Raw genomic sequence first — 26,932 nt, 5'->3', positions numbered from 1 at the left:
CTAGGGGTAGGTGGCCTTAATGAGTTGGATGGGATCTAGTCTCTTGTCTTTATAACCGATATATTACTATTTTTAGATAAATTAATTTAAAATGATGATCTCATGCTAAAACCAAGTTGATTAGTGTGGGGGATCAAAACTCTTTTATCATGCCTTAGTCACTAATCATAGAAGAAGAAATTATATTCACCATGTCAAGACCGGTATCATTATAGATCATACTCTTATTGGGGATGAGTTTGTCTAGTTCTACTCTCAGGTTTGGAGATATGATAGGGACTTTATACTTTAATTGACCTTTTCATCATTAGGAACTGATGGTCTCTCGTAGTAAATATGAGAGACCATCAGTTCCTTGTGTCTAAGAAAAAAGTCCTATACCTATTAGTTTTATTGTAGAGTTTTTTAGGTTTTATTAGGATATTATCTCTAATTCTTTGATCCAAGCTTTCTAGGACTTCTTTGTCAATTCAATGCTCTCCTCTAATTAGACTAAGACTTTTCTTATCTTTATTCCAAAAACTGACAATTCTATGGAGATTAAAGACTTTCAACCTATATTCTCATGCAATGTGACCTACCATATCCAAAGCATTGACTAATTGATGTAGTGCATGATGAGTATTAAATGCTCCAAGTTATCAAGACAATAAATTTCAAGCTCAATCCCATCAAATTTGAAGAAAATTATTCATATCTTGAGATACTTATAAAAATTTAAAACTACCAATGTACAATGCATTATAAATTTAATATATATATATTATAATTTATGTTATATTCTTAGTAAATTAATGTTGAAGGATTCTTGGTAGGGTATTCTAGTTTTTGAAATCTTATCAAATATATATTTTTTAAACCATTAGCTTTTAGCATCTTTTGAAATAGAGAGAGTTTCTTTGACTTTCCCACAACATTATCATATTTCCATGCATGCAAGTATGAAGTTGCAATCAACCATAAAAAGCTATGGACACGAGACTCAAAGCTTACAATCCCTAAGCTCAAAAGGTATATCATTTCTCATCCCAAGAACTTTAACAAAAGGAATAGCTTAAGAGGTAAAAAGGTTCAGATGATGGGTGTCTCAAAACCTGTGTCGTAAGAAGAAGATGAGAGGTAAGACACCCTTAAACTTGTAGATATAAACCTAATAAGCTCAAAAGAAGGATCTACACATCCACTGCGAGTAAACAGCCATTCCCTTTGTGGCTCCTTTTTCCATGGTGTCTTTCTCCATGTTTTACTTGCTGCTTTTGCAATGGTGTTCCTCTCTCTTGCAGCTGGAGGCAGTAATAAATGAATCAAAGATGACAATGCCTTGTGATCTAAGAAGTCACGGGTATTAGACAACAAAAGGAAATAAATGCATGAAAATATTAATTGCTGTGAAGGATATATAGATCAAGCTTTAAGAAACTTATAAACATGGTGAAACATGATATACCATTGATCGATCTCGATGTAGGACTAGATGTGATTATAGTAAAATGATAAGCAGATGTGCAAGCAAGCCAGCAACATATTTGCAAACATCATTAAGCCAATCTCATTATCTCAACTGTACTGATAAAAAAGCAATTTTTCGATTCTTCGACGAGTCGTCAAACCATAAATTCATGGCAAAACTTCGACAAAATTGTGAAAAATGTTTCTGAGCAAACATGATAAGACCTTGATAATTAGTTTACAGGATATAAGTAGCATTAAACTAAAATATTTGATCTCTCAATCTGAATCTCTTTGCGAATTTCATCTATCACAAACCATGCCATATGTAATAAATATCATATCATATTCTCAAAATGAACTCCTAATTTAACATGTCCAAACTAAATTAGAAGGTAAGTGTTAAGCTTTATTTCCTTTATAAATAAGGCTTTGAAAGAGATTAGTGTCTCTTATATGAACTCTTCTATAATCTTCTATATGAAATATTGGCACATATTCTCAGTTGTTTTTCCAACAAGGGAGCATTAAAAGATTTTTTTTCCCTTGAAATATTTTTGGAAACTTCTTGAGAACTGTTTCTCTTACAGTTTAAAAGATTTAGAAGAATTCATAGACAAATAAACATACATGCAATTCCAACCAGATAGATCATGGAAAAAAAAATCAAATTAGAGCTTGCAAAGCAAGAGGAGAAGCTAAGTGATATTGAAGAACAAATTAGTCCATGTTCAAGAAAGTGAATGGAGTATGTTTCCAGTGCTTCCATCAACAACAGAAAACCTCCTCTAGAAGGTTATTGATCACAAGTAGGCGTGCACAGAAGATGGAGACGATAAATTTTCATGAGAAAAAGATATGTCGTGGCATAACAAAGAACACCAAGTGGAGATTCGCACAGGAGAAAAGAAGAACGAAAAAGAAAACAATGGAGGATCTTCGAATGACCATCAAAAGATCTTGAGATGAACTACAAGATCCATGAAATCCATGCATAAAGGAATTATCTTCCCCCCCCCCAAAATAAAGGGTCAAATGAAAAAGAAAAGAAAGAATCCTTCAGAGAGTAATCATAAGACAATGATGGAAAACCTTTTAGCCTCCTGTCAGAGGGAGAAAAGAAGCACGAGGAAACAAAAAGAGATCAGAAGCAAAAGATCCGGTCAAAACCAGAATCATTACACCAATCTGCTGCTCCGCATGTGTCTAATCGCATGACACCAAAAAGAAAAGCTAACAACGAGCGAGAAAACGGAAATATTTTCTAGAGAGAGAGAGAGAGAGAGAGAGAGCGGGGCGGGGGGGGGGGAGAGGGGAGAGGAAATCTCAACGCAAAACAAGCAGCAAAGAGAGAAACAGAACTATGAGTTATGAGTCTTGCAGATCTGCAACGTTCCGATATGTACTACACCCTCATGTGTCGGAGATGGAAGCTATGACTGGGGGGAATGAAGCCTGGTCCGAGATCTCTTCCACAGGGTGGAGGACTAGCAGTGACCTCGAGCCAGACAACATTCCCCTCAAAGGATAAGCTTCCTGTTTCTTCGTCTTCGCGACTCCATGGGCGGCTACATTACAACAGAGTAGGCAGAGGTGATGAGGGGAGAAAGGAAGAGGCGGAGACACAAAACAAGTAGAGCAGGGGTGTTGGAGATAAGACCACGACCTCATGAAAGCTTCCCCCTAGTCTCTTTTTTATAGGTGAGTGACATCCCTTGATCCATGGGGCAGGCTCTTTCATCCACCGTTGGGTCACATCTGGACGGTGGAGGGATCACCTACAACAGCTGAGAACGCAGGGGCCAAACCCTAGGAGCTAGATAGGGATTGGGAGGGCCGGCGGGCGGGCCGGTGTTCGTCGAGTTAATGCGCGTCCTGCGCGAGGAACAACTCCTTGCCCACTCAAAACCCCCCCCGGCTCTTCTGCTGTGCTATTATTGCTCTCTGGTGGCTGCCATCATGAGATCATTATTGGGGTTTCCTGTTTTTGGCATCTTGTTCTTCCCACCGGTGTGGTGGGTTTGATTAAAGATGCTAATGGTAGATTAGTACCTTAATGTTTGATGATATAAATCGAATGATGGTTTGATCAAAGATACTAATGGTAGATTAGAGGTCGCAATTATATATATCATGGATGCTAATGGCTTCTTATTTTGTGAACAAGTTAGAGAGGAACTAACTATGCAAAGCTTTACGACAGGACATTCCATTTAAAATTTCAAAATTTCCAAGTCAATAAATCAAAGTGATAGAGATCACAAAATATAATTATATATAATATTTTCTTTTACCAAAATTCTCAAATTTCGTAACATAAATCTTTTATGTTTCATAATTCTAAAAAAATCCATCACTATTAATAATTTTTATATTTTCATAATGGAAATGTCTTTTTATTTTATGGGAGGGAGATAAAGGTGCTTAAAAATAATTAAGAATACAAAGATATTACTGAATTTTAGAAAATAAAAAGAAAAAACCACATAATGAAATATCAAGAAACCCCCTTGGAAATTTCAAGCATTAATAATAATAGAAAGAGCATTTTTATATATCAAACGGTCCAATGAAAACAAGAAAATATCCTACGTTAAATAGTAAACTAAATCGAAATTGGCTAACATGATTCGGGTCCGTAAACTAATGATCAAATGCATCCACCTATCACAACTATGAAGTCGACGTTGAGCATGAGATCGAACAAACATAATTCGTTATTTGTATCGTATTTCTTAGAAATTCAATAAATAACAATGTTATTTAATGTGCGTTATTCAAATTCTCTTATGGTGTCCCCCCGTTGCAAACATATAAATACACATACATACACATATACTTGCGCTGCACAAAGGTTTTCATAAAACAAATACTGTCTAAAAATGGGATCAATTTTGCTCTTTTTTCCCCCTCGAAATGTGATAGTTTTCATATTAGAGTAGATTAGTTCCTTGCTTCCCTTAGAGATTGCCTATCAAATTAGCAGTGTTCTTATGCCGATTAAATAGATTTCTACATTATTATTTGGCAAATTTGATGAGTGTTCAAAATCTATTCAGTGGGTACACTTAGAAAATTGCTATAGAAAACAGAAATAATAAAGATATGTATATACATTATTTAATGCAACAAAAAAAAAATGTATGGAAGGAAAAGTAGATTAAAACGGTACGAAATCCACGTCTGATGAAATAGATATAGATGAATTAGTGGGCTAATAATGGACTAATGAATCATTGCTAGTGTACGATCTCCATCAAGGAAATATATAAGATCATGAGGTTGCTCCCATCTGAAAGCGAGAGGAAGAAGCTGAAGCTGCAGCTTCATGGAAGATGAGATAGAACGTAGTGTTTAAGTCCGGCGAGAGAAGCGTAGTGAAACGGAATCTCTTCTTGGCGATGTTTGTCTGTGTACGTGTTGTTAACTAGTACTTGTCATTGATGGAGGAGGTTAATTAATGTGGTTCGATGGTGGTGGTGAAGGGTGCTCCGGGGACCATCAAGTACGGACATGCAATTAAGATTGAGACACTGCATGTTGGATTCAGAGTTATTTAGTAGCCAGCGGCGTCTGTGGAAGATTGTGTCCCGTATTTATGGGCACGAGTGCTAGATGCCAAAGTACCCGTACACCTAAGTAAATACAGAATTAATACATTACGGTAGATAAAAATTATATATGTATATAGATATATAATAGGCCAAATAAAACCTATACTTTTCATAACTTCTTACTTTTTTTTTTAAATTTTAAAAATAGCATTGTGAAAATATCATTTGTCTCTTCTTTGTTCGACTTGGGCCATTTTGTTTGATCCCTTTGGCCTAATTATTATATATCTCTCTCACGACCCTTGCATGAGACGACAATAATGAAGGTGTGCGCCCCCTCCTTATTCCTTCATCGTGATTGACGTCAAGAGCATGCAATCGCCCCCTTCCTCCCTATGGTTAATAGTGAGGGCTGCGAGTCAGGAGAGAGGGCGAGTCTGTGAGTGATGATAAGGTTTGCAGGTAAGATGAGAGGTAGGTTTGTTAACGATAGGTTATTGATGAAGGAAGATGATATGTCTTCAAGTGATAATAACGAGAATTACGAGCAATTATACGGGGAGAAAAAAATGACGAGTGAGGTAGAAGTGCGACAAGGCAGGAGGCAAAGCATAGTGATCGAAAGAAGTAAAATGATTATTTAAAAAAAAATATTATTTCGTATATTTTTAAAGTATAAAATTTTAAAAAAAAATTAATGTAATTTGTAGCAATATTTTTTGCGACATAATAAATGATGCAGAAGCGAAGACCACTCTACCGGTTGCAGTGGTTTCAGTCAAAATGGCATCTCCATCACTGTGATGCAAAGCGCACTTTAAGCTTTCTCTTCACATCGAATCGATGTGTCGCTCCATCGCCAGCAAAGACTATTGTGCTTGCCAAGGAAGAAGAAAACACCGCTTTCCTCCATCGCTGCTTCTTCTTCGTCTGTTCACTACGTGCAAACCGAGGCAGCAGCAGCAGCGACGAACAGCACACGGAACGCACCACCACCCTCCACTCCACTGCGATCGCTCCTCGGAAACGCAGCCCTCCGTCCCCAGGGAAGCCACGGCACAACCCAACAACACGTAAACGTCGATTCCTCCTCATCCTCCTCCTCGATCCTCCCCGCCTCTTCTCGCCTGCGCAGCTGGGACAGTGCCACCCACTGCATATATTATCATCATGTCACTCCGCCCGTGAGAGACGTGACAGTGCTGGAGAAGGGACGTCCTTCTCTCTCTCTATCTTTCTCTCGTTGTCTTTGCTGCAGCCCGGAATCCGAAACCTCTCTCACTGTTCATGGGAATGCGTTCTCCCCCCCCTCCATAAACAACCGTTGTCCGCTGCCTGTGGGAAAGCTGTGGGGAGTGGTTGAAGAAAGGGCGGAAACTGGTGGAGGCACAGCACGTACGTTCACCGTCCTGTCTTGATGGCTTTTTTGGACTCTCACCTGTGCCAGACCCCACCGACGCCCTGCACTTACTCTTACTCTTAGGGATTAAATACAAGAAGATGTTAGTCTCTTCCCCTTGTCTTGGATTAGAGAGAGAGAGAGAGAGAGAGAGGAATCAGTATGCATGAGCATGAGTTTGACTCGTGATGCTGCCTTGCTTTCTGGTGGGTGGAAGTAACTTATGTGGAACATCAAAAGGCGTGCTACTTTTCATGCATGCATGCATGCAGCGCCTTAATTAGTATTGTGGCATTTAAATGCTGAATCTGCTTTTAAAGAGCCATCAAACCGAGGCGAAACGATCTACATGCATAGTGTAGATGACAAAATCCATTCAAACCTAATCGAACTCATCTAAAATATGGCTGTGGATGACGCCTGTTGAGCTAAATCTCTGCAAGTCCTTTGATTCCTAATTAATTGCCTCCAAATGGTCGAGAGAATTGGCGACAAAAGCCTCGTTTGAAAGAGCTCCACGACATCCCTAAACAAATTAGCTCTTCATTCCATGGTTTGGAGTCGAGACCATACAATTCTGCTGCGCTGGCATCCTCAGCCAAAATATTGTGAGATTTGAGTGTAGTATCGAGAATGTTGGGCCGGGTTGAAGGGCCGGTCTGAGCCAATTCAACTCAGTTTGAACCGAACCCAAGTCAAGTCACCCTATTGATCCAAAGGGTTTTCTCCGAATCAACCAGCGACGACCCCATGTCTGCCGCTGCCATCACTCTACCTGACTCTACCAACCCGACCGGACCGGACCAAATGCTCGCGCTGTGACTTCCCCCACCCGAACGTGAATCAATGGGCCATGAGACTCGGAGGCCCATATATATATATATATATATATATATATATATATATTTATTTATTTATATTGGAGACGTGCTCGACAAAAGCCCCTCTAATTTATAGGTAATACAAGAGGATTTAAAAGGGGAGAGAGAGAGAGAGAGAGAGCCCCACCATCTCAAGAGTGGGCTGGGCCTCATGGCCTTTGCTTTATTGAACTATCATGACGTGCACCACTATTTGATGGAACCAACCCATGACGGGATCCTCGATCTCCAAGCTTCATTGATGGTTTAGCGGGTGATCATGGATGAATTAGAATGGTGATCTGATCTCGATCAAATGTGGGGCCACATTGGCACTCCAATGGATCAGATTACCTCTAATTCTCATCGAATTTAGTTGTTCTATTAGTCTATTCGAATTATATAGAGTGCATCAATATTGCATCAAATCGTCATCTACAATTCCATCATGTTTCATATACATATGAAGTCTTATTCCTGTAGGCACATGAATCTTAATCATTGATAACACATTTACTTCGACATGTAATATATATGTTTTAGGTGATGGAATTTAATAGAAAAAGGATAATTGTAACTTTATATCAATCGGTTTAAATCCAACATAGCTAAGAGACTATCTCACCATGACTTGTGTGTATTTGCAGTAAGTGGATTTCAACACAGCTGATCATATCATTTCTCTTGCAGCTCACATGGTATGACTCCATCTTTATGGGCACATCAACCTACATGAAGAGAAGATTTAGGATCACACATAACTGGATCCAACTCTCGAGAGTTCTCATTAGTGCCATCGTCACTAGGAGTTGAGCCATTCTTCACTGGATGTGGATAACTCATGCACTGGTCCAAACATGGAGTTGGGGACCTCAAGATAAGGATAATGTGAATGGATACTTCTTGTCTCCATTTCACAATCACATTGGTGGATGAGTGGATGATTCATAACCCAAAGCTTCCCATAAAAATATCCTCAAAAATCTTTTTTTTCTCTATTATATTTCACTTGTGTGTTTTCCTTTTTGATTGAATAGAACTTGGACCAAGTCATGAAATATGACTTGATACACAATGTTCTTCACGTGATTATTGAATGGAAATGGGCGTGACTATTTTCAACATCACATGACTTGTGATTTCATTATAAAAAACATATTTATTATATGATTTTTCTCATCTTGAGATTGATCAGATTTATAAGTTTTGAACCCTCACTTCCATTCATCATTCAATTTTGTACTACTTTTATTTTATTGCAATGAACTATATATATATATATATATATATATATATATATATATATACATACATATATATATATATACAATAATATGGATGATCATGATGCGGATCCTATCTAATTACACATTGCATCTGGAATGCATGTTGGTGGAAGACTCCAGTTCAAATTGACATGGTTCGGTCATCATCCTCCAACATGAACAGTTCGATCATGATTAATCCCATATATATATATATATATATATATATATATATATAGAGAGAGAGAGAGAGAGAGAGAGAGAGAGAGAGAGAGCAGAATTCAAATGGATTAATTGTGGTCCAAAGAAAACAAAAAAAAAGACCCACCCAAATTGACCTTATTGCGATAGTAAAGCCGGAGACAGCGGTGGCCACGTGATGGAATTGATCACCTGATCGCGAAGGAGGTCGTGATGGTCCCGCTCCCATCCTTGGCAAGGGCGAAAGGGGTCGAAGTCGTCCTACGTTAGCCGTCCGATCGAGATCCGACGGCAAGGACCTAGTCGGAAGCCTCGTACGATCGTCCAAAGAGGGTGGGCAATTCCGAGCCGTCAAATCACATCGCTTCATACCTTTTTTTGACGAAAATGACCGTCGGGTGATGGCACTGTTCGGTGGCATTGCCGTCAAAATCTGGGGGTATTTCAGTCATATCAGCATGATAAGAACTTCCGCAATTTACAGTAAATTTTCCTTTTAGTTATCTCAAAAATAAATAAGATGTTAATATTGTAGCTAAATTAAATCGTGGGGCTCTAATTATTGTTTGAGTGCTCCTCTCTTTTTCCTTCCTCTATGATATAATCCAAACCCACATCTCGCTCTGATTTCATGACAAGTTTTTTGATACCGCCATCAACATCCTAAAACCTTAACGACTGTGTAATGACAGTAATAGGGTTTATCTGGCGTCCTTCTCTCTGTCTATCTGTGAAAGAACTAATGGCGTTGTTAGCAGGCTAAGAGAGACGTAACATGGCGTGGTGTAGGTTTCTTTGGAGGTTTGGGGATGGGAGTTTGTTCTCCGCGGCATCCGCAATGATCGCCACGCACGTTCTAACCCTTGTCCAGAGGAAGAGGAAGCCCACACACACTACACTTGTTGCTCTCTCTCTCTTTCTCTCTCTCTCTCTGCCACTGCCCAACAAACGACGGATTTGTATTTATGTACGTATTTATCGGTATGCAACTCTGAGAGAAATGGAAGCTGAGTCTCCTTCCGTCTCAAACTGTTATCTGGAGGAGTATGCAACAAGCTGAAGGAACCGATCTTTGAAATGGTCTTTTGAGGGTGGTGTTTACTTGTGGGAAACTTGCATGCGTTTTATGCTTTGATTTTTTTTCCTTCCATATACGGCGGTATTCTTCGGTGCAAGTTTACTGATCTTTCATCGCAGTATTCCTTGTCTTTATTCTACGGTTCTACAGTAATCTCACCCTCTCTCTCTCTCTCTCTCTTTCTCTCTCTGGATCTCTTCTTTCACAGAGTCACAGACAGACCTATGTATCTAATATTACGCACAAAGCCAACACCCCTGACAGCGCAGCATCTCTCCTCATAGCATCATCATCAGCATCTGTACCATCTTCTCTGGCTCTCTCTCTCCCTTTAGCTGAATCGATTCATCTCTTCCCTCTTTTCTCTACTTGGATCCCTCTATCTCTCTCTCTCTCTCTCTCTCCCACTCGGCTTCTACAACCTTCTCATCTTCACCCATGGTGAGCTGAATTAGTGTGTTCTTTTACAGGAAAGAAATACTTTTCTCACCAGACTGGCCTTGTTTCTCTCTCTTAATCTTTCTCTCTTTCCAGTTGTCCATGCTCACAACTTTTTCGCTCCCCCCCCCCATGTACCGATTCCTTTTCCAACTCTCCAACTGCGTCAATCTAACTCCCTCCTCTCTTTCTCCTCCCCGCGGAGGTGAGAGAGGAAGGAGGGAGTCGGCTTAACCCTCAAAACAGAAGCTAGCTGTGGTAATATAGAGAAGAGAGCACAACAATTCAGTAGATCTTGAAGTGTTGAAGAAGGTGGAGAGAAGAGAAAAAATTTTCAGGGACATGCAACAGCAGAAAGCAGGGTCCCAATTCGTGGTGCCGCATTCCGAAATGGCCCCATTCTCCCCCTCCGCTGTCGGCTCCGGGGCGCACTTACTGGGAATTCCCGGTCCTGACCCCCTCCAGCAGTCGCCGATGACCGAGGCGGCGTCGCCCATCAGCAGCCGGACACCGGCGCGGCCGCCCACCGTGGATTTCGACGAACTAGCACCCGCGGTGGCCGGGAACTGCCCGGAGGACCAGTCTCTTGCTGGGGGCGAGGATGCCGAGAGGGGCGGAGGCGCGACCGGAAACCGGTGGCCACGGCAGGAGACGCTCGCCCTGCTTAAGATCCGCTCCGAGATGGACGCCGCCTTCCGGGACGCCACCTTCAAGGGCTCTCTCTGGGAGGAGGTCTGCAGGTACTCCAAACCATCACAATTCCCATTGCTTTCATCTGCCAGCACCACCAGAATGTGGAGTCTTCTCTTCACATAATTCACGGATCTCTGATACTACAACCGAGATATCACATGAGAGGAGCTTTCCTTAATAGTCTTTCAGGATTGGACTTCGCCCGCAGCAGCATCTGAATGAGTTACGAAAGCAACGATCTGCCGTCGGGTTCGTACCACGGAGTCTACTGCTGCAATGGTGGCCGCAGCAGCTGGAGCTCCCGTTTTGGGAAAGAAACAAGTCTTCTTCTCTTCGCTTCAACCTCCACGGATCCCTCCCCTCCCCTCCCCTCCCCTCACCTGACCTCACCTTTCTCTTTCCCTTTCCCTCCTTCACGAGTACGGCATCTTCTCTTTTACTAAATTATATCATCTCTGAGTGGGATGTCAGCAGATTCAGATCCGCTGCATCAATCCCAACCAATCCATATTTCCGATGGAGACCGTGGTTTCAGATTCCCAGATGCAAAAAGCATGCAGTCCCTCCTTCCTCCCTTCGACTCCTATTTACTATTATTATTATTATTTTGGGGTTTTAGCTTCTTGTTTTCTCCCTTTTCATCAGCTATAGTCTTTTCATTTATTGAGCCAATAATTGTTGTATTATCAGATGATTAGATGCAGTGCTTGAGTTATAGTGCAATCATGGCGATCTCGTTTTTCTTGCTCTCACTTGCCTTTTCATTAATGTTGTTGTTTCCTTCTCGGTTCCCTTCTTGTATCCTCGTCTGCTTCGGCTATTTCTTATAATTGTTGTTACCTTGTTGATAGAAAACTGGGGGAGTTGGGGTACAAACGGAGCGCCAAGAAGTGCAAGGAGAAGTTCGAGAACGTGCACAAGTACTACAAGCGCACCAAGGAAGGCCGGGCAGGTCGCCAGGACGGCAAGAGCTACCGCTTCTTCAGCCAGCTGGAAGCTCTCTACAGTGGCAGCAGCGACGGCGGCGCCACCACCTCAACCGCCAACCCCGCCCCTGCTCCCCCCCTCGTTGCCGCCTCATCTGCCTTCAGCGCCGGCATGGCGGGACCACCCGTCAGCAGACCCCAGCCTATCTCTGCGACGGCCCCACCAACCATGGCGACGCCCACTAGGGTGGTCGTCCCCGATCTGGCGCTACCCGGGGGCCTGCAAGGACTCACGAGCTCTGCTGTCGCTGGGATAACGTTTTCGTGGAATTCTTCCTCTTCTTCGTCGTCTTCGGACTCCGATGCCGAGGAAACCGGAGATGCCGATGAGAATCAGGAAGGGAGGAAGCGGAAACACGGCGGGGGGTCAGGACCAAGCCGGAAGATGATGGCCTTCTTCGATCGGTTGATGAACCAGGTGATGGAACGGCAGGATGTTATGCAGCAGCGGTTCTTAGAGGCCATCGAGAAGAGAGATCAGGACAGGATGATCCGAGACGAGGCCTGGCGGAGGCAGGAGATGGAGCGGCTCAATCGTGAGCAGGAGCTCTTAGCCCAGGAGCGCGTCATGGCTGCCTCCCGAGACACCGCCATAATCTCGTACCTTCAGAAGATAAGTGGGCAGGCCGTCCCCGTACCACCGATGCCTGCCACCCCTATCTCCATTGCTCCACTTTCGCCACAGCAGCCGTCTCAACATCCTCATGAACGATCACAGCCTCCGAGACAGCAGCAGCAGCAGCAGACACCACGCGCACCAGAACAGTCACCCCAGAACCAGAACGAGTGTAAGCAACACCACAAGAGCAGCGAGGTCGTCCGGCACAAGTCTTCGTCGGCGTCAGAGATCGATCCCACTTTGGAGCCGCAGGAGGTTGTCGGAAGTGGGAGCCTCGAGCCCATGCCGTCATCCTCGCGGTGGCCAAGGGCGGAGGTGCATGCATTGATCAACCTCCGGAGCGGTCTCGAGTCGAAGTACCAGGAGGCCGGGCCGAAGGGGACACTGTGGGAAGAGATCTCAGCTGGAATGCAGCGGCTCGGCTATAACCGGAGCGCAAAGAGGTGCAAGGAGAAATGGGAGAACATCAACAAATACTTCAAGAAGGTGAAGGAAAGCAACAAGAAACGGCCGGAGGATTCCAAGACTTGCCCTTACTTCCACCAATTGGAAGCCATCTACCGCAAGAAACTCCTCAGCAGCGGGGGAACCAGCAGTGGCAGCGGCAACATCGTGGGAATTCAACGGCAGCAAGTCCAAGAAGCCAATCCACCTCCCAATCAACAGAAGAGTGACGCAGTAACAATCATGCCACAAGAACAAGCACCTCCGCCACCACAAGAACAAGCTGGAAGCAAAAATGGGAAGGACGGAAGCTCCAACAATCAAATTGGTGGGAATTCTGAGGGCGGCGAGGTTTCCCTCGGTATACAAGTACCAACTAGCAACGGGGGACTTCCCTCGAGATTCTTTGGCGAAGGATTAAACAAGGTAAGCACTTCCCCACTTCTACCTCCTCTGAAGATCTATGCATAGTGTGATGAATTGATGTTGCATTGAAGTCAGAAAATTTCGTGAAGGAGCTAATGGGGCAACGACAGCAGCAAGCTGCCATGGATGATGACTACGCTAAGTTGGATGAAGCTGACAGCGATAACATGGACCAAAACGACGACAACGATGACAACGATGACGACGACGAGGAAGACAGGAAAATGCAATACACGATACAGTTCCAGAAGCAGAATGTGAATAATGCAGGAGGCAGCGGAGGGAATGGGTCAGCTGCAGCTTCCCCGGGTTCTTTCTTGGCCATAGTTCAATAGATCTGGTACCCCAAAATCTCCATCTCCCCAATTATCTTTCTCCCGGTGTATCCATTCGTGTTCCTGTCCTCCCCCTTCTTTTGCTTCTCTCCATGCATGCATTTCCACCATCTTCCTACACATCACTTCTTTAGTGTAGCTTATAGGTGTTACATGGTTCGACATCAAAGAGAGTTGATTGATGAATGATACACACTCATCGCTGCAGTCCATCCGTTGCTATTTATTGATTTGTTTGTGGAATAAGCATCCTCTCAGGGCCAGCGGCGGCGGCACACATCTACCATAGGAGGCAATAAGCACGAAGCCGTCAGCATCGGAAGAGAGAGAGAGAGAGAGAGAGAGAGAGAGAGAGAGAGAGGAGATTTTTTTTTGGTTGTTGTGGCATGTACATTGAATTGGTGAAACGACAAGTCCAGCAAAATCAAAGGAATATATGGTAAAAATCCTCACTGTCTCGACACCTCAATCTCTTTTCTTCATGATTACCACTTAAATTCAGAAGGACCCTCACACAAACAAGGAAAAAGAGAAAGAAAGAGGTGAGATCAAATCATAGGCACTGCAATTTGGTGCGAGGATTCTCCTTCTTTTACTTCTCTTTCTCATTACTGGATTACTGTGAAGGTCTCTAAAGTTGGCTTACATTTGAAGTTTTAATCTGTACGTACATTTCCTATTTTTCTTGTCATCATTAATGTTCACTCTTGCTGCTTCCGTCACCATTTACTCCCATCTTCTTACTGTGCACTACTACCGTTTCTCCCTGTCACATTGAACTCTGTCAAGGACTTTAGTGGACTGCAGTGAGAATTCTGCAAGGTATCCACAGAAGAAAAGGATGCATGACGGAAAGCCTCTTGCTGGCTTTAAGAAAAGATGAAAGAAGTGGTCGGTATGTGTGATGGTTAGCTACAAGTGCCGAGTGTAAAGGGAAGCTAAGACGGTATTATGAGGGAACGTGAAGGTTGCAGGCAGCCGCTGATGGCGTTGAGATGCCCAACCCCGCTTTCTTCCTCTTTTCCTCTGTACCTTTTCTTTATGAAATGTTCCCTTTTGTTCTTTTATTGCTTTCTTTCAGATCTCTGCTTAACAAAAGGTAGCCGACACAACAAGTTTTGTCAGTGACATGCAGTGCTTTGGATTCCTAAAATGCCCCCTTCTCTCATCAAAGCAGACTAGAGAGTTTGTCGGCAAAGATTTAAGCTCGCAGGAGGAGGAGGCATTTGCAGCAATGACTGGGGACTAATACGAGAAGGAAAAGGAGCGGGGGACAAACTGTGGGAAGGGCGGGCCGGCTGCATGTGCGCGGACTTCACACTTCACGAGGCGTGCTTCTGCTGCTGTCAGTATGTGTTTGAGAGAGAGTGAGAGAGAGAGAGAGAGAGAGAGAGTGAGAGAGAGAGGGAGCGTTATACCGCACCATGCGATCGATGATCTATCACTGCACAACGTACGCCAACTCCAGTGGAGGTTATCTACGCATCAATCCTGCATCTTGCGCTACGTCACTCACGTGACCGTTGGATCTGCGCGCGCCTCTCTTCTTTGACTTTTGTACGATGATGTATATATTCTTATCATGCCGTGAGGTAAATAACATCGTATGCGACTCGCCATGAATTAATATTTCATTGTGGTTCCGATCCCTAATTTCTAGTAGCATTTGTATGATCGAAGTTATGGTACCGCCATAGCAATATACAAAGGCTTTTTTTTTATATGATTAAACTTGATAATAGATCGAAATTTAAACATACCATATATAATCATATCATAATTATTCCATATAACCTAATATTTACTATCGATACATAAACATGCGACCCAAAAATATATATGGTCAACTCCTCACATTGGATTCATTTTGAACTTTTAATTAACTTTAGCGTTCGAGGAATCTTTCTAAGTATCATTGTCGATGTAATTTTATGAGATCTTCTAGTTCAAAATAAAGAAAATAATAAAAAATAAGAATAATTATTGAAGAAGCTTTATTGAAGATAAGAAGCTTTAGCTTGAATACATTAACATGTCCATTCAATTTATAGAGATTAGAAGAGAGGATTTTCCTCAACAAAATAGAGAATTTCCCTCAACAGAATAGAGAGACTACTATCATGCCCCCGCAAGATGGTTCTCCTGTCAAGGATACCAATCTTGGATCACCAATCTTGGATTGATGCAAAACAAATAGTTTACGAACCAGAGGCTTCGTGAGTAGAGCAAGAGCAGATCGCTACTGCTGTTGTTGCGGCTGCGACGGCGATAGCTACAGCAAAGGAGAAAGCTACAACAATGAACAAAGCTATAGCAATACTGTAGCAGAAGAGGAGGAAGTTGCAACGATGCTATAGCAGAGGAGGAAGCTACAGCAGAGGTGCAGCAAAGGAGAAAGCTGCAATAGAAATAAAGCAAAGGAGGAAGCTGCAACAGAGGAGGAAGCTATAACGATGCTACAATAGAAAAGAAGGCTACAACAGAGGAGGAAAGGTGAGGTAGTGCTAGTGAGCGTAGCACTAGAGACGACGGATAGTAAAAAGCCTTTTCTTTTACCGCCGGAGATGGAGAAGCAACAGAATAAAGAGATTTCGCTCAACAGAATAAAGAGATTTCTTTGTATAGTTGAAGAAATCTTATCTACTATCATAAAAAAGATGCAAAGAGAAAATCATTTTAAAGACTTGCAAGGATTATCTAATTTGTTGACATGATATGTTCTAGAGAATGCTTGGTTGTACGAGGTTGATGATCATTTTCTGAATACAAATACGATGCATCTGCATCGAGAATTATGAATTATAAGATTAATCCACAAAATGATAGTTTGGTGTTTCAAATTTGACTTAATTCCTAATGAATGCATGCATTATTTTCACTTGTATTAACTTAATTCTTCCTCCAATGAAACCATTAAGAAATGATACGCGTATACGCTTCGTTTTCCCTCGGAAAATGCTAAACTTGCGTGCACGCAATTGCGGTGTGTTGTTGTGAGCATCTAATGATTAGAGTTATGGTTAGGTGGAAGTCGTTGTTTAGCTGTATGCCAACGTTGATCGTAACGAAGGCAGTATCAGAGAGAGACTCCTCAACACTTTACCATGGTTTGAGGAAGTCCAATGGTTTCCAATCTTTGATTTTGACTGCAAAGCAGCAGACGAAGACGGACAAAAGTCATGGCAAAGAGCTTTGTGTAATATAGTGACTCTTCAACAAGCTGTGCTATGTGATGCGTTCCAGCTTTCACACGGCGATGCTGATTTGAACTCTCAGCATTCACATCGTGGATCAAAGTCTTTTATGCTAGTGAGTCTTTTCCATCCAAAATACAAGGAGAATATAGACTGTATGTTCGCATACTCAGATTCATAAAATATCTATATTTATGTCCCACCTAGACATGAATTTTGGCACTGTGTTTAGATTGATCTATCGGTGAAAGAGTTGGAGGTTTGCAGGAAAGCCAAGCTAAAGTTGGGGAGGTCATTTGCGTTGTTTTCTTGTGCCAGAGGAATCCTGACAGATAGATTGAAAGCTATATGTTGGAGACCATGGAGGATAATGCTCCATGTTGGTCGATTTACCCTATGTTTCCCACTTGCATTCTTTGCACATGGCTTCACTCTCTTCACCCACCAATTGACACACTCTTGGGCCCTCCACAATTCATCTTTTCTTGATCTTTGCTGCTTATTCCTTGATCCCAATCTCCTCCAGATGAAGAACTGCAGTGTATTCCTCTCCTTCAGTATGATCAGAACATCTTTTCTTGATCTTTACTTCTTATTCCTTGATCCCAATCTCCTCCAGATGAAGAACCTGCAGTGTATTCCTCTCCTTCAGTATGATCAGAACATACAGCTTCTGCCACAAGCAAAAGAAGTAAACAGGTGCATGGCTTGCCTTGCAGAGATGATGATATTTGTTTGATGAAACAAACCATGACTTGCTTTTCAAGCACTGTGCTGGAGGAGGGAATTGCATGATCCTAAGCAGCATGAAAAGAAAAGGCATGTTATGTTGTTCATATTTATGCAGTCCAATGGCAGCAGTGAGAAGCTTTGGAGCCTTGGAGACATGTTTATCCAAACAAAACAATTGTCTGAGTGCAAAATTTATTTGCTTTTTACAAGCGAGAGGAACACATTATGAGTGTCGTTATCACAAGTAACTCTCCAATTCATTGTGACCTTTTATGATATTCAATGTTAAAGTCTCCACTCAAGACATTCCAAGTGGAAAGTTGATGGATGGGTGAAGGCCTCAGTGAGCAACCTATAAGTTACTTCATAGGAAGATCCGTGGACATCATCTTAAATGACCTTTTCCTCAGGTGGTTCTGCACTTGGAAGCTGATGAAATTTCAGTCTGTCCAAACAAACCAAGCTGATGATATTTCACAACAGCATGCTACATGCATGTGATATGATCATTTGAGTAGCAATATAATGCAAAGATCCAAACTTTGTATGTCAGGTCTCCTGGTGTGACAAACAATCAAAGAAATTGGCCTTGAATTGGAAATCCTTGCAAGTGATGAGATAACATGAAGGTGAGTATGCAATATCACTGTATTGCTCATATGGATACAGATGTAGAAGTCATAGAAGGCTTTGTTTATGCTGATACAAAAAGGAATATAATTCTCTCCTGTTAAAGCCAGTAACTTTCTCATTGATTGACAAGTTACCACATGTTGTTGGATCAAAATATAAATTCTGGGAGAAGTAGAAAGAAGATGAAAATGGTTTTTTTTCTCATGAGGATGCTATCCTTGCAGAAAGCTTGTCAAGCTTTCCCTCACTGAAACTACAGTATAGCAGAAGAAGAAACCACAACAGTGATAGCAAAACCAGGTATTCTCCCATGTGGCAATGAAGGATTACAATCTTGGGGTAGCATGACTTCCATGGCCACTGAAGTATACTCTCCCTGGGGAAGCCTAGTGCTGCTGCAGCAGTGGCTCATGTAATTGTGATACTTCAGAAGTCATCAGCACATCAGATGAAATCCAAAGTGAACCTACTTGGGATCATCATCTGAGGCTGACTACAAGCATTACCATGTTATGATCACAAGAGCTTAACCATTTGAGCCTTGTCCCAATCACAAGCTTGACTGCGATATCATGTCAACAGGATGCATCCAATCAATGCCTAAATAGAAGGCAAAAGAAATCATATATATGATTAACTGAAAGATGTTGAAATTTTGAGTTAAATTGTACATTAAAGAAGAATATTGAATTAAATTGCATGAAAAAAAATAGAATATAAATGATGATGAGACAAGACATTTTTAAATTCAGATGTATAAACAATGAGATTAGCCAATATGAAACTATAATCATCTAAGATTAAGAGCGTAGGAAAAAAAAAGACTATTAGGAGTGTACATTTAAGAAAATTCAAAAATAATTATTACAGAAAATTTATGTTTTAGGAATTGACAAGAATAATTTGGATTATATATATATATATATATATAAAATTTTTATGATGAATAAGAATGGAGAAAAGGATATCTATTGAATTGCTAAAGCTAGAAAAACTGAAAATTTGCACAATGCATAAAAGATGAACATTGATGACTTTTATCAACGATATCAAGATTAATTATTTGATGAATATCTTATAAATAGTTATGAACCTCAAAATTATTGATTTGTGAAAAAAGTAAAGCAAATGAGATAAATAGAACTCTAAAAATATAAATAAATAAAAAAATATATAGGACACGATATTACCTTTATAATATATGGAAGTGTTTAGGATATAATAATAATTATATTTTCTAGTTTATTGAATATAAATCTTAATATAAAAATTGTAATAATCTTCTCATCCATCTGTAGATCCCTTCAATTGCACTTGATTTGATGCTTCAAAGCACTTCATCTTGGCCTGTCGGAACTCACCCACGAAGACTTTGTGATTCGTACTTGCATTGTGTGATCATGATATATTGTTAGCTGATCCCGCGAGAAAACGTTTTGCTAAACCCCGTTGTTTCCGTTTCCCGAACGCCGAGTTGATCCGAAATGGCCTCATCCCTTCTTCGCTTCCCTCTCCCCCGCCCTCACTCCTCTCTCCTTCTCTCCCCTTCCTCTATCCCCCACAAGATCTCCTCTCGTCTCCTCCTCCTCCTCCCCTTCTCCTCTCCATCCTCATCTTCCTCTTCTCGTCTCCTTCTCTCTAGCTCCCATCGCCTCTTCTCCTCGCTTTCCCATTCGCCGCCGCCGCCGCCGCCTCCTGATCCTCTCCACCTCCAGAGCGACCTCCGAGGTCAAGATTCCGACTTCGAGGACCCAGAAGAAGATGATTCCCATGAAGAATCCGAGCTCGAGAACGAGGCGGGGGATGATACGGAACCGGCTGTTGCCGTTCCGTTGCCGAGGTTGCCATCGCCGAAGCTGAGCATTAAGGAGAAGAAGGAGCTGGCATCGTACGCCCACAGCCTGGGAAAGAAGCTCAAGTCCCAGCAGGTCGGTAAGTCGGGTGTGACTCCCTCCGTGGCCGCCGCCTTCGTCGAGACTCTGGAGGCCAATGAGCTCCTCAAGGTTAGCCCTTATTGCCCCTTGTGTAAAAATCGCATTTTGATGTTGCATTGGACTTAAATCTTTTGAATGCAAGATTTTTTTCCCCCCGATTTTAAGGTAGCTTGAGAAAGAGAGATGCAAAGGATGTTAGTGGTTAATTTCAACCAAGAGAAAAATAAGTTAATTGCAATCAATAATAAGAAAATTGAAAACTTGTAAATGGATGACAGGAGTGAATGAAATCTTTAGTGTTGGCTTCTCTTTTATGGCAGAAATGTCGAGGGCATATATTTACTCTCGTCATGGTATTTTCCTCTACCCTACACTTTAGGTCTTCAGGTAGGAGTCGCTATTCTCTGCATATCTTGTCCCTAAATTTTAGTCATATCCCACGCGAAGGCTTGTGGTAATGTGATGCTAAAAACAGTAACTGAGATGCAACTTTAACTAACTTATCAGTCTTATCTTAGTATTATTTGCTACATTATTCTGAATCCTTTGCACCACACTTCCTTACTATTTGCTATTTCCAAGTAAAAATTTCCTACTGCTAATCCTTTGATAAGACTTTTTCTACTCCAACTCTTCTAGACTCCACAAATCTCGTAATTTTGAGGAATTTTAATAATTTATTTCATGATGTTACCTTACCGAGTTAAGTCCGCCAAAAGTTGGTTTATATTTTAATTTGTCAGGTACATGGGGAAGTTAATTGTTATTTGATTGGATTTGAACTGGAAACGGAATGCTGCCTTTATTTAGCTGTGATGCTTTCTAATTTTTTAGTACTATTAGAGCAATTTATCAAAATATTGCTCGGGCCATTACAAAATAAGACACTGGACTGGTTCTTTCTGATTTTTGTCTGGATTTCTCTCATTAAGGCATTTAAGGTGGTAAGAGTTATGGTTGTGTGGTTATTGAAATAGGATTTTTTGGCTGTACTAAAACAAATTGTATGCGTCAAAATTGTTTGTAGGTGGTACATTGACCCTACTCTCATTTGTGGATCTCTCATGCACTAGATTCAACCTTTATGATGGCAAGCATTGGTCTAATGATAAGGTTGCTTCACCTATTACTTAGATGACCAAAATTCGAGTCATAGAAATAATTTTTCTATCTGTAGAGGTAATACTATAACACTAATGCACCTTAAACATTGGTCTAGTGATGGTGTACCAAACCTACTTATCAAACATTGAGGGTTCAAAATCTCATCTGATATATTCTTTAAGGTGTTAACTAGCCTAGCTTGTAAAGACTTTGATAGTTTATTGCAAGGTCTTGGGCTCGTACACTGCCTTCGACACTTACCTTTTGCAAAAATGGAAAAAAAAGATGACAACACCGATTCTCCTTGAATCTTGCACTGACAAGAGTCTCATACACAAGGTTCATGGTTGTTCTTTTATGATTTGGGTGACCAGGAATTAGGTCACAAATATAGTCTATCTACTTGTAGAGATGAGGCTATGTATATTGACCCTCCTAAACCTCATATGGATGGAAACCTCTTGTATGTTACACCATTTTTATGTTTAGCTGCAAGTCCCCTGTTGTGTGTGTGTGTGTTTTTTTTTCTTTCTTTGGGCTTGAAAATTTGCTCAATATCATGGTTATGTTTAACTCCAGGAATCTTTTCTTACTTTAATGTTGGTTCTGGGATCTGGTTCAAACTTCAGATACTAAACACCATGATGTCTTTCCTAGAATTGTTGACAGTAATATGATAAATGGCAATCATAGTTCTCATATTATATCAATTCTGAGCTTCTGCCTTGCATAATTAACAAACTACAGAAAGAGACTTACCAGTTTTCTTGTGACTCGAGCAGCTAAAAGTACATGGAAGCTGTCCAGGAGAGCTAAGTGATGTGATAAAACAACTTGAGCAGGCAACTGGATCAGTTGTTGTGGGACAGATTGGCCGTTCAGTCATTCTCTATAGGCCTAGCCTTAGCAAGATGCAAAAGAAAGAAGCTCAGAATACCAGGAATACCTGGAATGCAAAGTCTCCGAAACCCGTTGGCACCTCCAAAATGCAAAGGAAACGGAAAGTGTTTGCTCGTAGCAGCAGATAAAGCCATGCCCCTTCTCTGATGTATCTGTTGGAGTTCATCTGGCAGCACCAACCGTGTAATTCACCAAAATATCTGTCGAAAACCATGTCGCTAGCAAGTTTATGTATATGCTTTCTGGTTGACACAGGATGGATATGGGTTTGGAGACAGGATGTGAGAGAAGTGATGTGAACTTCAAATGTATGCAATGCATTGAGCATATTCTGTGTCTGCACCCTGGAGTGCTTATCAAAACATGGTTTTAAGCCTCCGTCCCTATTCTGTATTGATCACAGATATGTACAACTTCTTTTTCCTCCTTTCTCTCAGTCTGGGGAGACTTTTGGAAAATAGTCTTCACTTTGTCAATGAGCATGGTGTTCTTGAATACATATTTTAGCTTATGCTGTCCAAGTTTTCTGTTTTTGGGTTTTATTGGCTGATGGCTAATGCAATTCTGTTCAGGCAGTCAGTTGTTTTGTGTTTTATGTTAAGATCAGCAGTATACATTGTTCCAATGGAGTTCCTTCTTGCTTGATTACTTGCTTAAGAGTTGGATTTACTGTTTCTAGATTCGGTCTAGTCATTATGATCGATTTGCACTCGTAATTCTCTAGTAGTTTTCTGAGTGTGATGCGAACACTAACATCCTTTTGTATATTTTTGGATTATTGTAGCATTTCACTAAATATAGGATAAAACACATTTTTAGAGAATGTTTAACTGTGTTGTGCATTGATTAGCAAATTTTGGAAGGTGAACCATTGTAATGAACTCTCGTATTATGCATTTCTTCATGGTTTTGATCTTCCTTTACATGAGAGGAGGGGTGTACGCACTCTTTTGTTTAATTAAAAGTTTTTTTAGAAAATAAAATATAAATTGGTTAGCATTTCAAATTTAAAGTGTAAAGACTTGGATTCAAATTAATTTATTTTTTATCAATCCAAACATATGGTTCTATTCGAAATCAAAATTTATAATTTCAAAATGGAATTGATCTTATTTCAATTCTAAATTTGACAGAACCAAAATTGTTAATTCCAAAACCATTATCACTACTAATATACACCTTAAACATTAATCTGATTACGATATATTGAACCCAATCATCGAAGTTTGAGAGTTTAAATCTTTATCTAATATATTTTTTTAAAGATATCAATTAACTTAACGAGTAAAGACTTTAATAATATATCGTAAATCCGAGATTCAAATTTTACATTCATCACATATCCTTTATATATATAAAAAATCTTATGTTAATCTATAAATAAACGAATCTTGCGCTATTTTGTCATGGCAGAACACCCTGTGCCACAACTTGATCAACTCTATGCCTTGACTAAAGGTCAACTTAATACTACAATTTGAAACAGTCTCTTGACAAGGACAAAATAGTATCTTAGTCCTCTGTGCACATAAATGTTTTCTTCCTCCTGGTGTCAAGAACGGTGAGCGCCCACCATTTGGCTGGTTTCTGCACGCATGCACATCACAAGAACAGAAATCCAAGTACCATCAGCCACGGGTTTCGGTTCATGGTGCAAAGCTTGAAGTACTGCTCACCCATAACTTCTTCATCAAAGTCCTTAATGGATATACCCCACAAATTTCCACAAGCAAACAAACAAACGATGTAGAACGAAAGGTGGATAGCTCATGGAATTAGCATGAGAGTGAGCTTCTCCCACTAGAGGGGGGGGGGGGGGGGTGTTTAGTGAGAGATGGAAGGACATGGTGTCATCAAATGACAGCATACATGGTATGAACAGCTCAGTTTTTTCCTCTCTTCTGATACAGAGAGAGCGAGATGCAAGCTCTAACCGAGCAGAGTCGTACAATTGTTGCGTGATTCCCATATGCATTCACGAGGAATCAGCCAAATGCTACGCAGTCCCCAAGAAGCATAATAACAAACAGTACTTGTGCACCCAAAGAAAACAGACGCGGCCACAGAGAACAGAGCAGACACCAAGGAATATACAAAGACTGCTAAAACCAATCCCATTTCAAGTGTTCTCTCATCATCCACTGCGAAGCCACCTGTGCTTAATTATCTATTCCTCTCTCTATATGCTGGGAATCTCTAATAGTAGAAGATGATGAGAAGAGAACAGTCATGTCAGACGTTTCTTCCTTACTCCCCACATGGTCAAATACCAGAGATAGCTGCCAGTAAAACACTGAGAAAAGGTAGCTAATGCTATTTGTGTGAGGGGGGAAAAGCCATACGGTACAAATTTTACATCCGACCGGGTCTGAACCGGGCGATTCGGGCAGGCGAACCGGGCGCGGGCGCGGCGCGGCGCGTCAGAAGGAAGGGACCGGTGGCGCGGCAGGGAAGATGAGGAGCTCCGCCTCCTTCTTGCGCCGCATTTCGAGGACCTTGCGGTGGCTGTTGGAGTGGATGTGGTTGACGAAGGTAGGGCTGCAGGCGGGACGGTACTCCGGGAGGAGGCGGCCGGACTTGAACCTGACGCCGCAGGCGTTGCAGAGGGTCTTGGCGCCGAGGGGCCCGGCCCGCCACTGCGGCGTCTTCTGGGCCCCGCAGTGGCTGCACCGCCGCTCGCAGGAGCCGGAAGCGGCGGTCGCTGGTGGCTTTGGCTTCCGGCCACGTTTCTTGGGCCGTTGGTTCTTAGCTGGGGGCGGCGTGGCGTCATATAGGAGGAAGCTTTGGTCAGCGCCGGCGGCGGGATGGCGGTCGTATACGAGGCATGAGTTGGAGGTGTTCCTGGAGGAGGAGCAAGAGGATGAAGCGGAGGAAGAGGTGGCGCTGGTGGTGATTGAGGAGGAGTCGGCGAAAACAAGAGGGCCGGACACGGACCATGCGGCGGCGGAGCGGCAGCGCTTGCTGCGTTTGGCCTTCATGGGGACCATAACTTCGTTGGAGAATCCACAGACCGCTGGGCTCTTAGGGGATGCACCTTGTGCTGCTGCTACTGCCTGGGTACCGGTTTGGCCGTGAGGCGGCGGCGCTGAAGTGGTGTGAGCAACGCCAGGGCACTGCGAAAACTCTGAGGAGGAGCCTTCTATGACGAGAGATACCCACTCCAGCTCTTCAGCATCATGCGCCTGCAGAAAGCAAAGCCAAGCTCCAAAAGAACCACTCTGAAGGTATCAAAAATCCCATAAAAAACCGCTTTCTTTTTTTTCCTTATAGCCTTCGATTCTAACGATCAGGAGAACGAAAGGCTTACGGGAAGACTGATTTCAGAAAGACGAGGCTGCAGTGATTGGAAGGAGAGAGTCGAACTCGTGGAAGGAGGAGAAGAATTGTTGGAATCAGCTCTTTCCCCGTTCCCTGCTTCGGGAGCTTCGGCTTTAGCAGTGACTTCTTCAACCACCTCCTTCGCCGCCTCTGATTCCTTGTAGTTCTCCGCGTAGTCTCCGAGGTCGAGGAGGTCGTCCACCGAGAACTCCTCTCCCAAAAGGTTCCCTCTTTCGGCAGCCCAACCCCACTCCTCGTTCACCGTCACCTTGTTCTGCTGCTGCTGTTGAAGCCGCTGCTGTCCTGAGTATAAACTGCTCCCCGGCATGCTATGTTTCAGCGCCTCCTCCATTCTCACCTCTCTTTCTACCTGCAAACACCCAACAACAACAACTCTCATAAACCCATCTACCAACAAAACCGTAAAGGTGACATTTTTCCCTCTCTGCTTTGTTCCTTCCATCTCCCCTCACCTGCGAGCAGTTGAAGTAGACCAAAGAAGGAACAGGGGACGGCAGCTGAAGCGGGCCAAGTGGCAGAGGAATGGAGGTAGGCTGAGGAATGAGGAACGGAGACGACAGCGAAGGAGCAGGAGAGGAAGACGAAGAGAAGGGGACGAGCGTTTTGTGGAACATTAAACGGCTGCCAATTTCCGTGAGCACTCCAAGTCAACCATCCAAATGCAAACATACATTTTCACCACTACTTTTCTTTGGTGTGCACTATATAAATTGAGTCAGTCTCCCTATTTAATTCCTGCCATACTATGATTTTGACACACTAAATAAATATCCACTGAGACCCAATAAGATTTAAGAAATATTTAAGTAAGTTATCTTTTTACGACAAATAACAATATTTAAATAATATTTAACAGTAATAGTATGTTATTTACTTGCCATAGAATTACCTTCGTCACCTGCAGAAGCTACGTGTCACAACCACCCGCCTTCCATGTGGTTCAAGTAATCGGAGGACCCAACTGCAGAGAAGGCGCGCCAATTGGGGACGGTGGGGGTAGACTAGTGAATGGAGCCAACGGTGGAGACATCGCGGGTCCCGCCCAGGGGTCACGGTTTCTCCAATCAGAAAGCGGGTAACCAACTAGGGAGATGACAACAATCGGACACTTCGAAATCGATCGAACACGGAACGGTCTTTCGAAACGGAACCGCCGCCACACCAACTTTGCATCCGTAAGATATGGGTTGACGGAGATGCCCTCAATATCTTTCATAATGACGAGAATACCAGTAATTAATTTAAGTCATTCGCGACTATATATATATATATATATATGACAGGAAGAAAAATTACCCCACAGGTTAGATTCGATATAGCACGCATGTAAAAGCACTTTGCTCTCATCC

At 42.2% G+C, this 26,932-nt stretch overlaps 3 protein-coding genes and 1 long non-coding RNA gene across 8 annotated transcripts; 2 read left to right on the top strand and 2 right to left on the bottom strand.

Moving 5' to 3' along the window:
• Positions 1 to 982: 982 nt before the first annotated feature.
• On the bottom strand, positions 983 to 3,381 carry LOC135635667 (uncharacterized). Its single transcript, XR_010495698.1, has 2 exons — positions 3,116 to 3,381; positions 983 to 3,017 (listed from the first exon to the last, which is right to left on the bottom strand). It is a non-coding gene; the product is annotated as an uncharacterized LOC135635667 (long non-coding RNA).
• Positions 3,382 to 10,075: 6,694 nt separating this feature from the next.
• Positions 10,076 to 15,381, top strand: LOC135635781 (trihelix transcription factor GTL1-like). Of its 4 annotated transcripts, XR_010495736.1 has the most exons (4): positions 10,077 to 10,984; positions 11,789 to 13,412; positions 13,484 to 14,186; positions 14,873 to 15,381. XR_010495736.1 is itself a non-coding variant. In XM_065147115.1 (3 exons), exons 1-3 carry the CDS (start codon positions 10,587 to 10,589, stop codon positions 13,497 to 13,499), a joined length of 2,034 nt encoding a protein of 677 aa, XP_065003187.1. In that variant the 5' UTR covers positions 10,076 to 10,586; the 3' UTR covers positions 13,500 to 13,637. The 4 variants fall into 4 exon arrangements, 3 of the variants coding, with proteins under 3 accessions (XP_065003187.1, XP_065003186.1, XP_065003185.1); XM_065147115.1 differs by lacking the exon at positions 14,873 to 15,381 and having other exon boundaries at positions 10,076 to 10,984; positions 13,488 to 13,637; XM_065147114.1 differs by having other exon boundaries at positions 13,502 to 15,381.
• A 4,377-nt stretch (positions 15,382 to 19,758) lies between these two features.
• Positions 19,759 to 22,622, top strand: LOC135635729 (uncharacterized). Its single transcript, XM_065147015.1, has 2 exons — positions 19,759 to 20,309; positions 22,127 to 22,622. Exons 1-2 carry the CDS (start codon positions 19,791 to 19,793, stop codon positions 22,370 to 22,372), a joined length of 765 nt encoding a protein of 254 aa, XP_065003087.1. The 5' UTR covers positions 19,759 to 19,790; the 3' UTR covers positions 22,373 to 22,622.
• Positions 22,623 to 24,538: 1,916 nt separating this feature from the next.
• LOC135635413 (GATA transcription factor 6-like) lies at positions 24,539 to 26,271 on the bottom strand. Of its 2 annotated transcripts, XM_065146456.1 has the most exons (4): positions 26,036 to 26,271; positions 25,552 to 25,932; positions 25,179 to 25,426; positions 24,539 to 25,085 (listed from the first exon to the last, which is right to left on the bottom strand). In XM_065146456.1, the coding sequence occupies exons 1-4, from the start codon at positions 26,195 to 26,197 to the stop codon at positions 24,665 to 24,667; spliced, it is 1,212 nt and encodes a 403-aa protein (XP_065002528.1). In that variant the 5' UTR covers positions 26,198 to 26,271; the 3' UTR covers positions 24,539 to 24,664. The 2 variants fall into 2 exon arrangements, with proteins under 2 accessions (XP_065002528.1, XP_065002527.1); XM_065146455.1 differs by having other exon boundaries at positions 24,539 to 25,426; positions 26,036 to 26,270.
• Positions 26,272 to 26,932: the final 661 nt, after the last annotated feature.

This window comes from Musa acuminata, chromosome BXJ3-4 (assembly GCF_036884655.1).
Source record: "Musa acuminata AAA Group cultivar baxijiao chromosome BXJ3-4, Cavendish_Baxijiao_AAA, whole genome shotgun sequence".
Classification (NCBI taxonomy): Eukaryota; Viridiplantae; Streptophyta; class Magnoliopsida; order Zingiberales; family Musaceae; genus Musa; species Musa acuminata.
The sequence above is the reverse complement of the archived record's forward strand: the minus strand, read 5'-3'. Positions and strand labels throughout refer to the sequence as shown.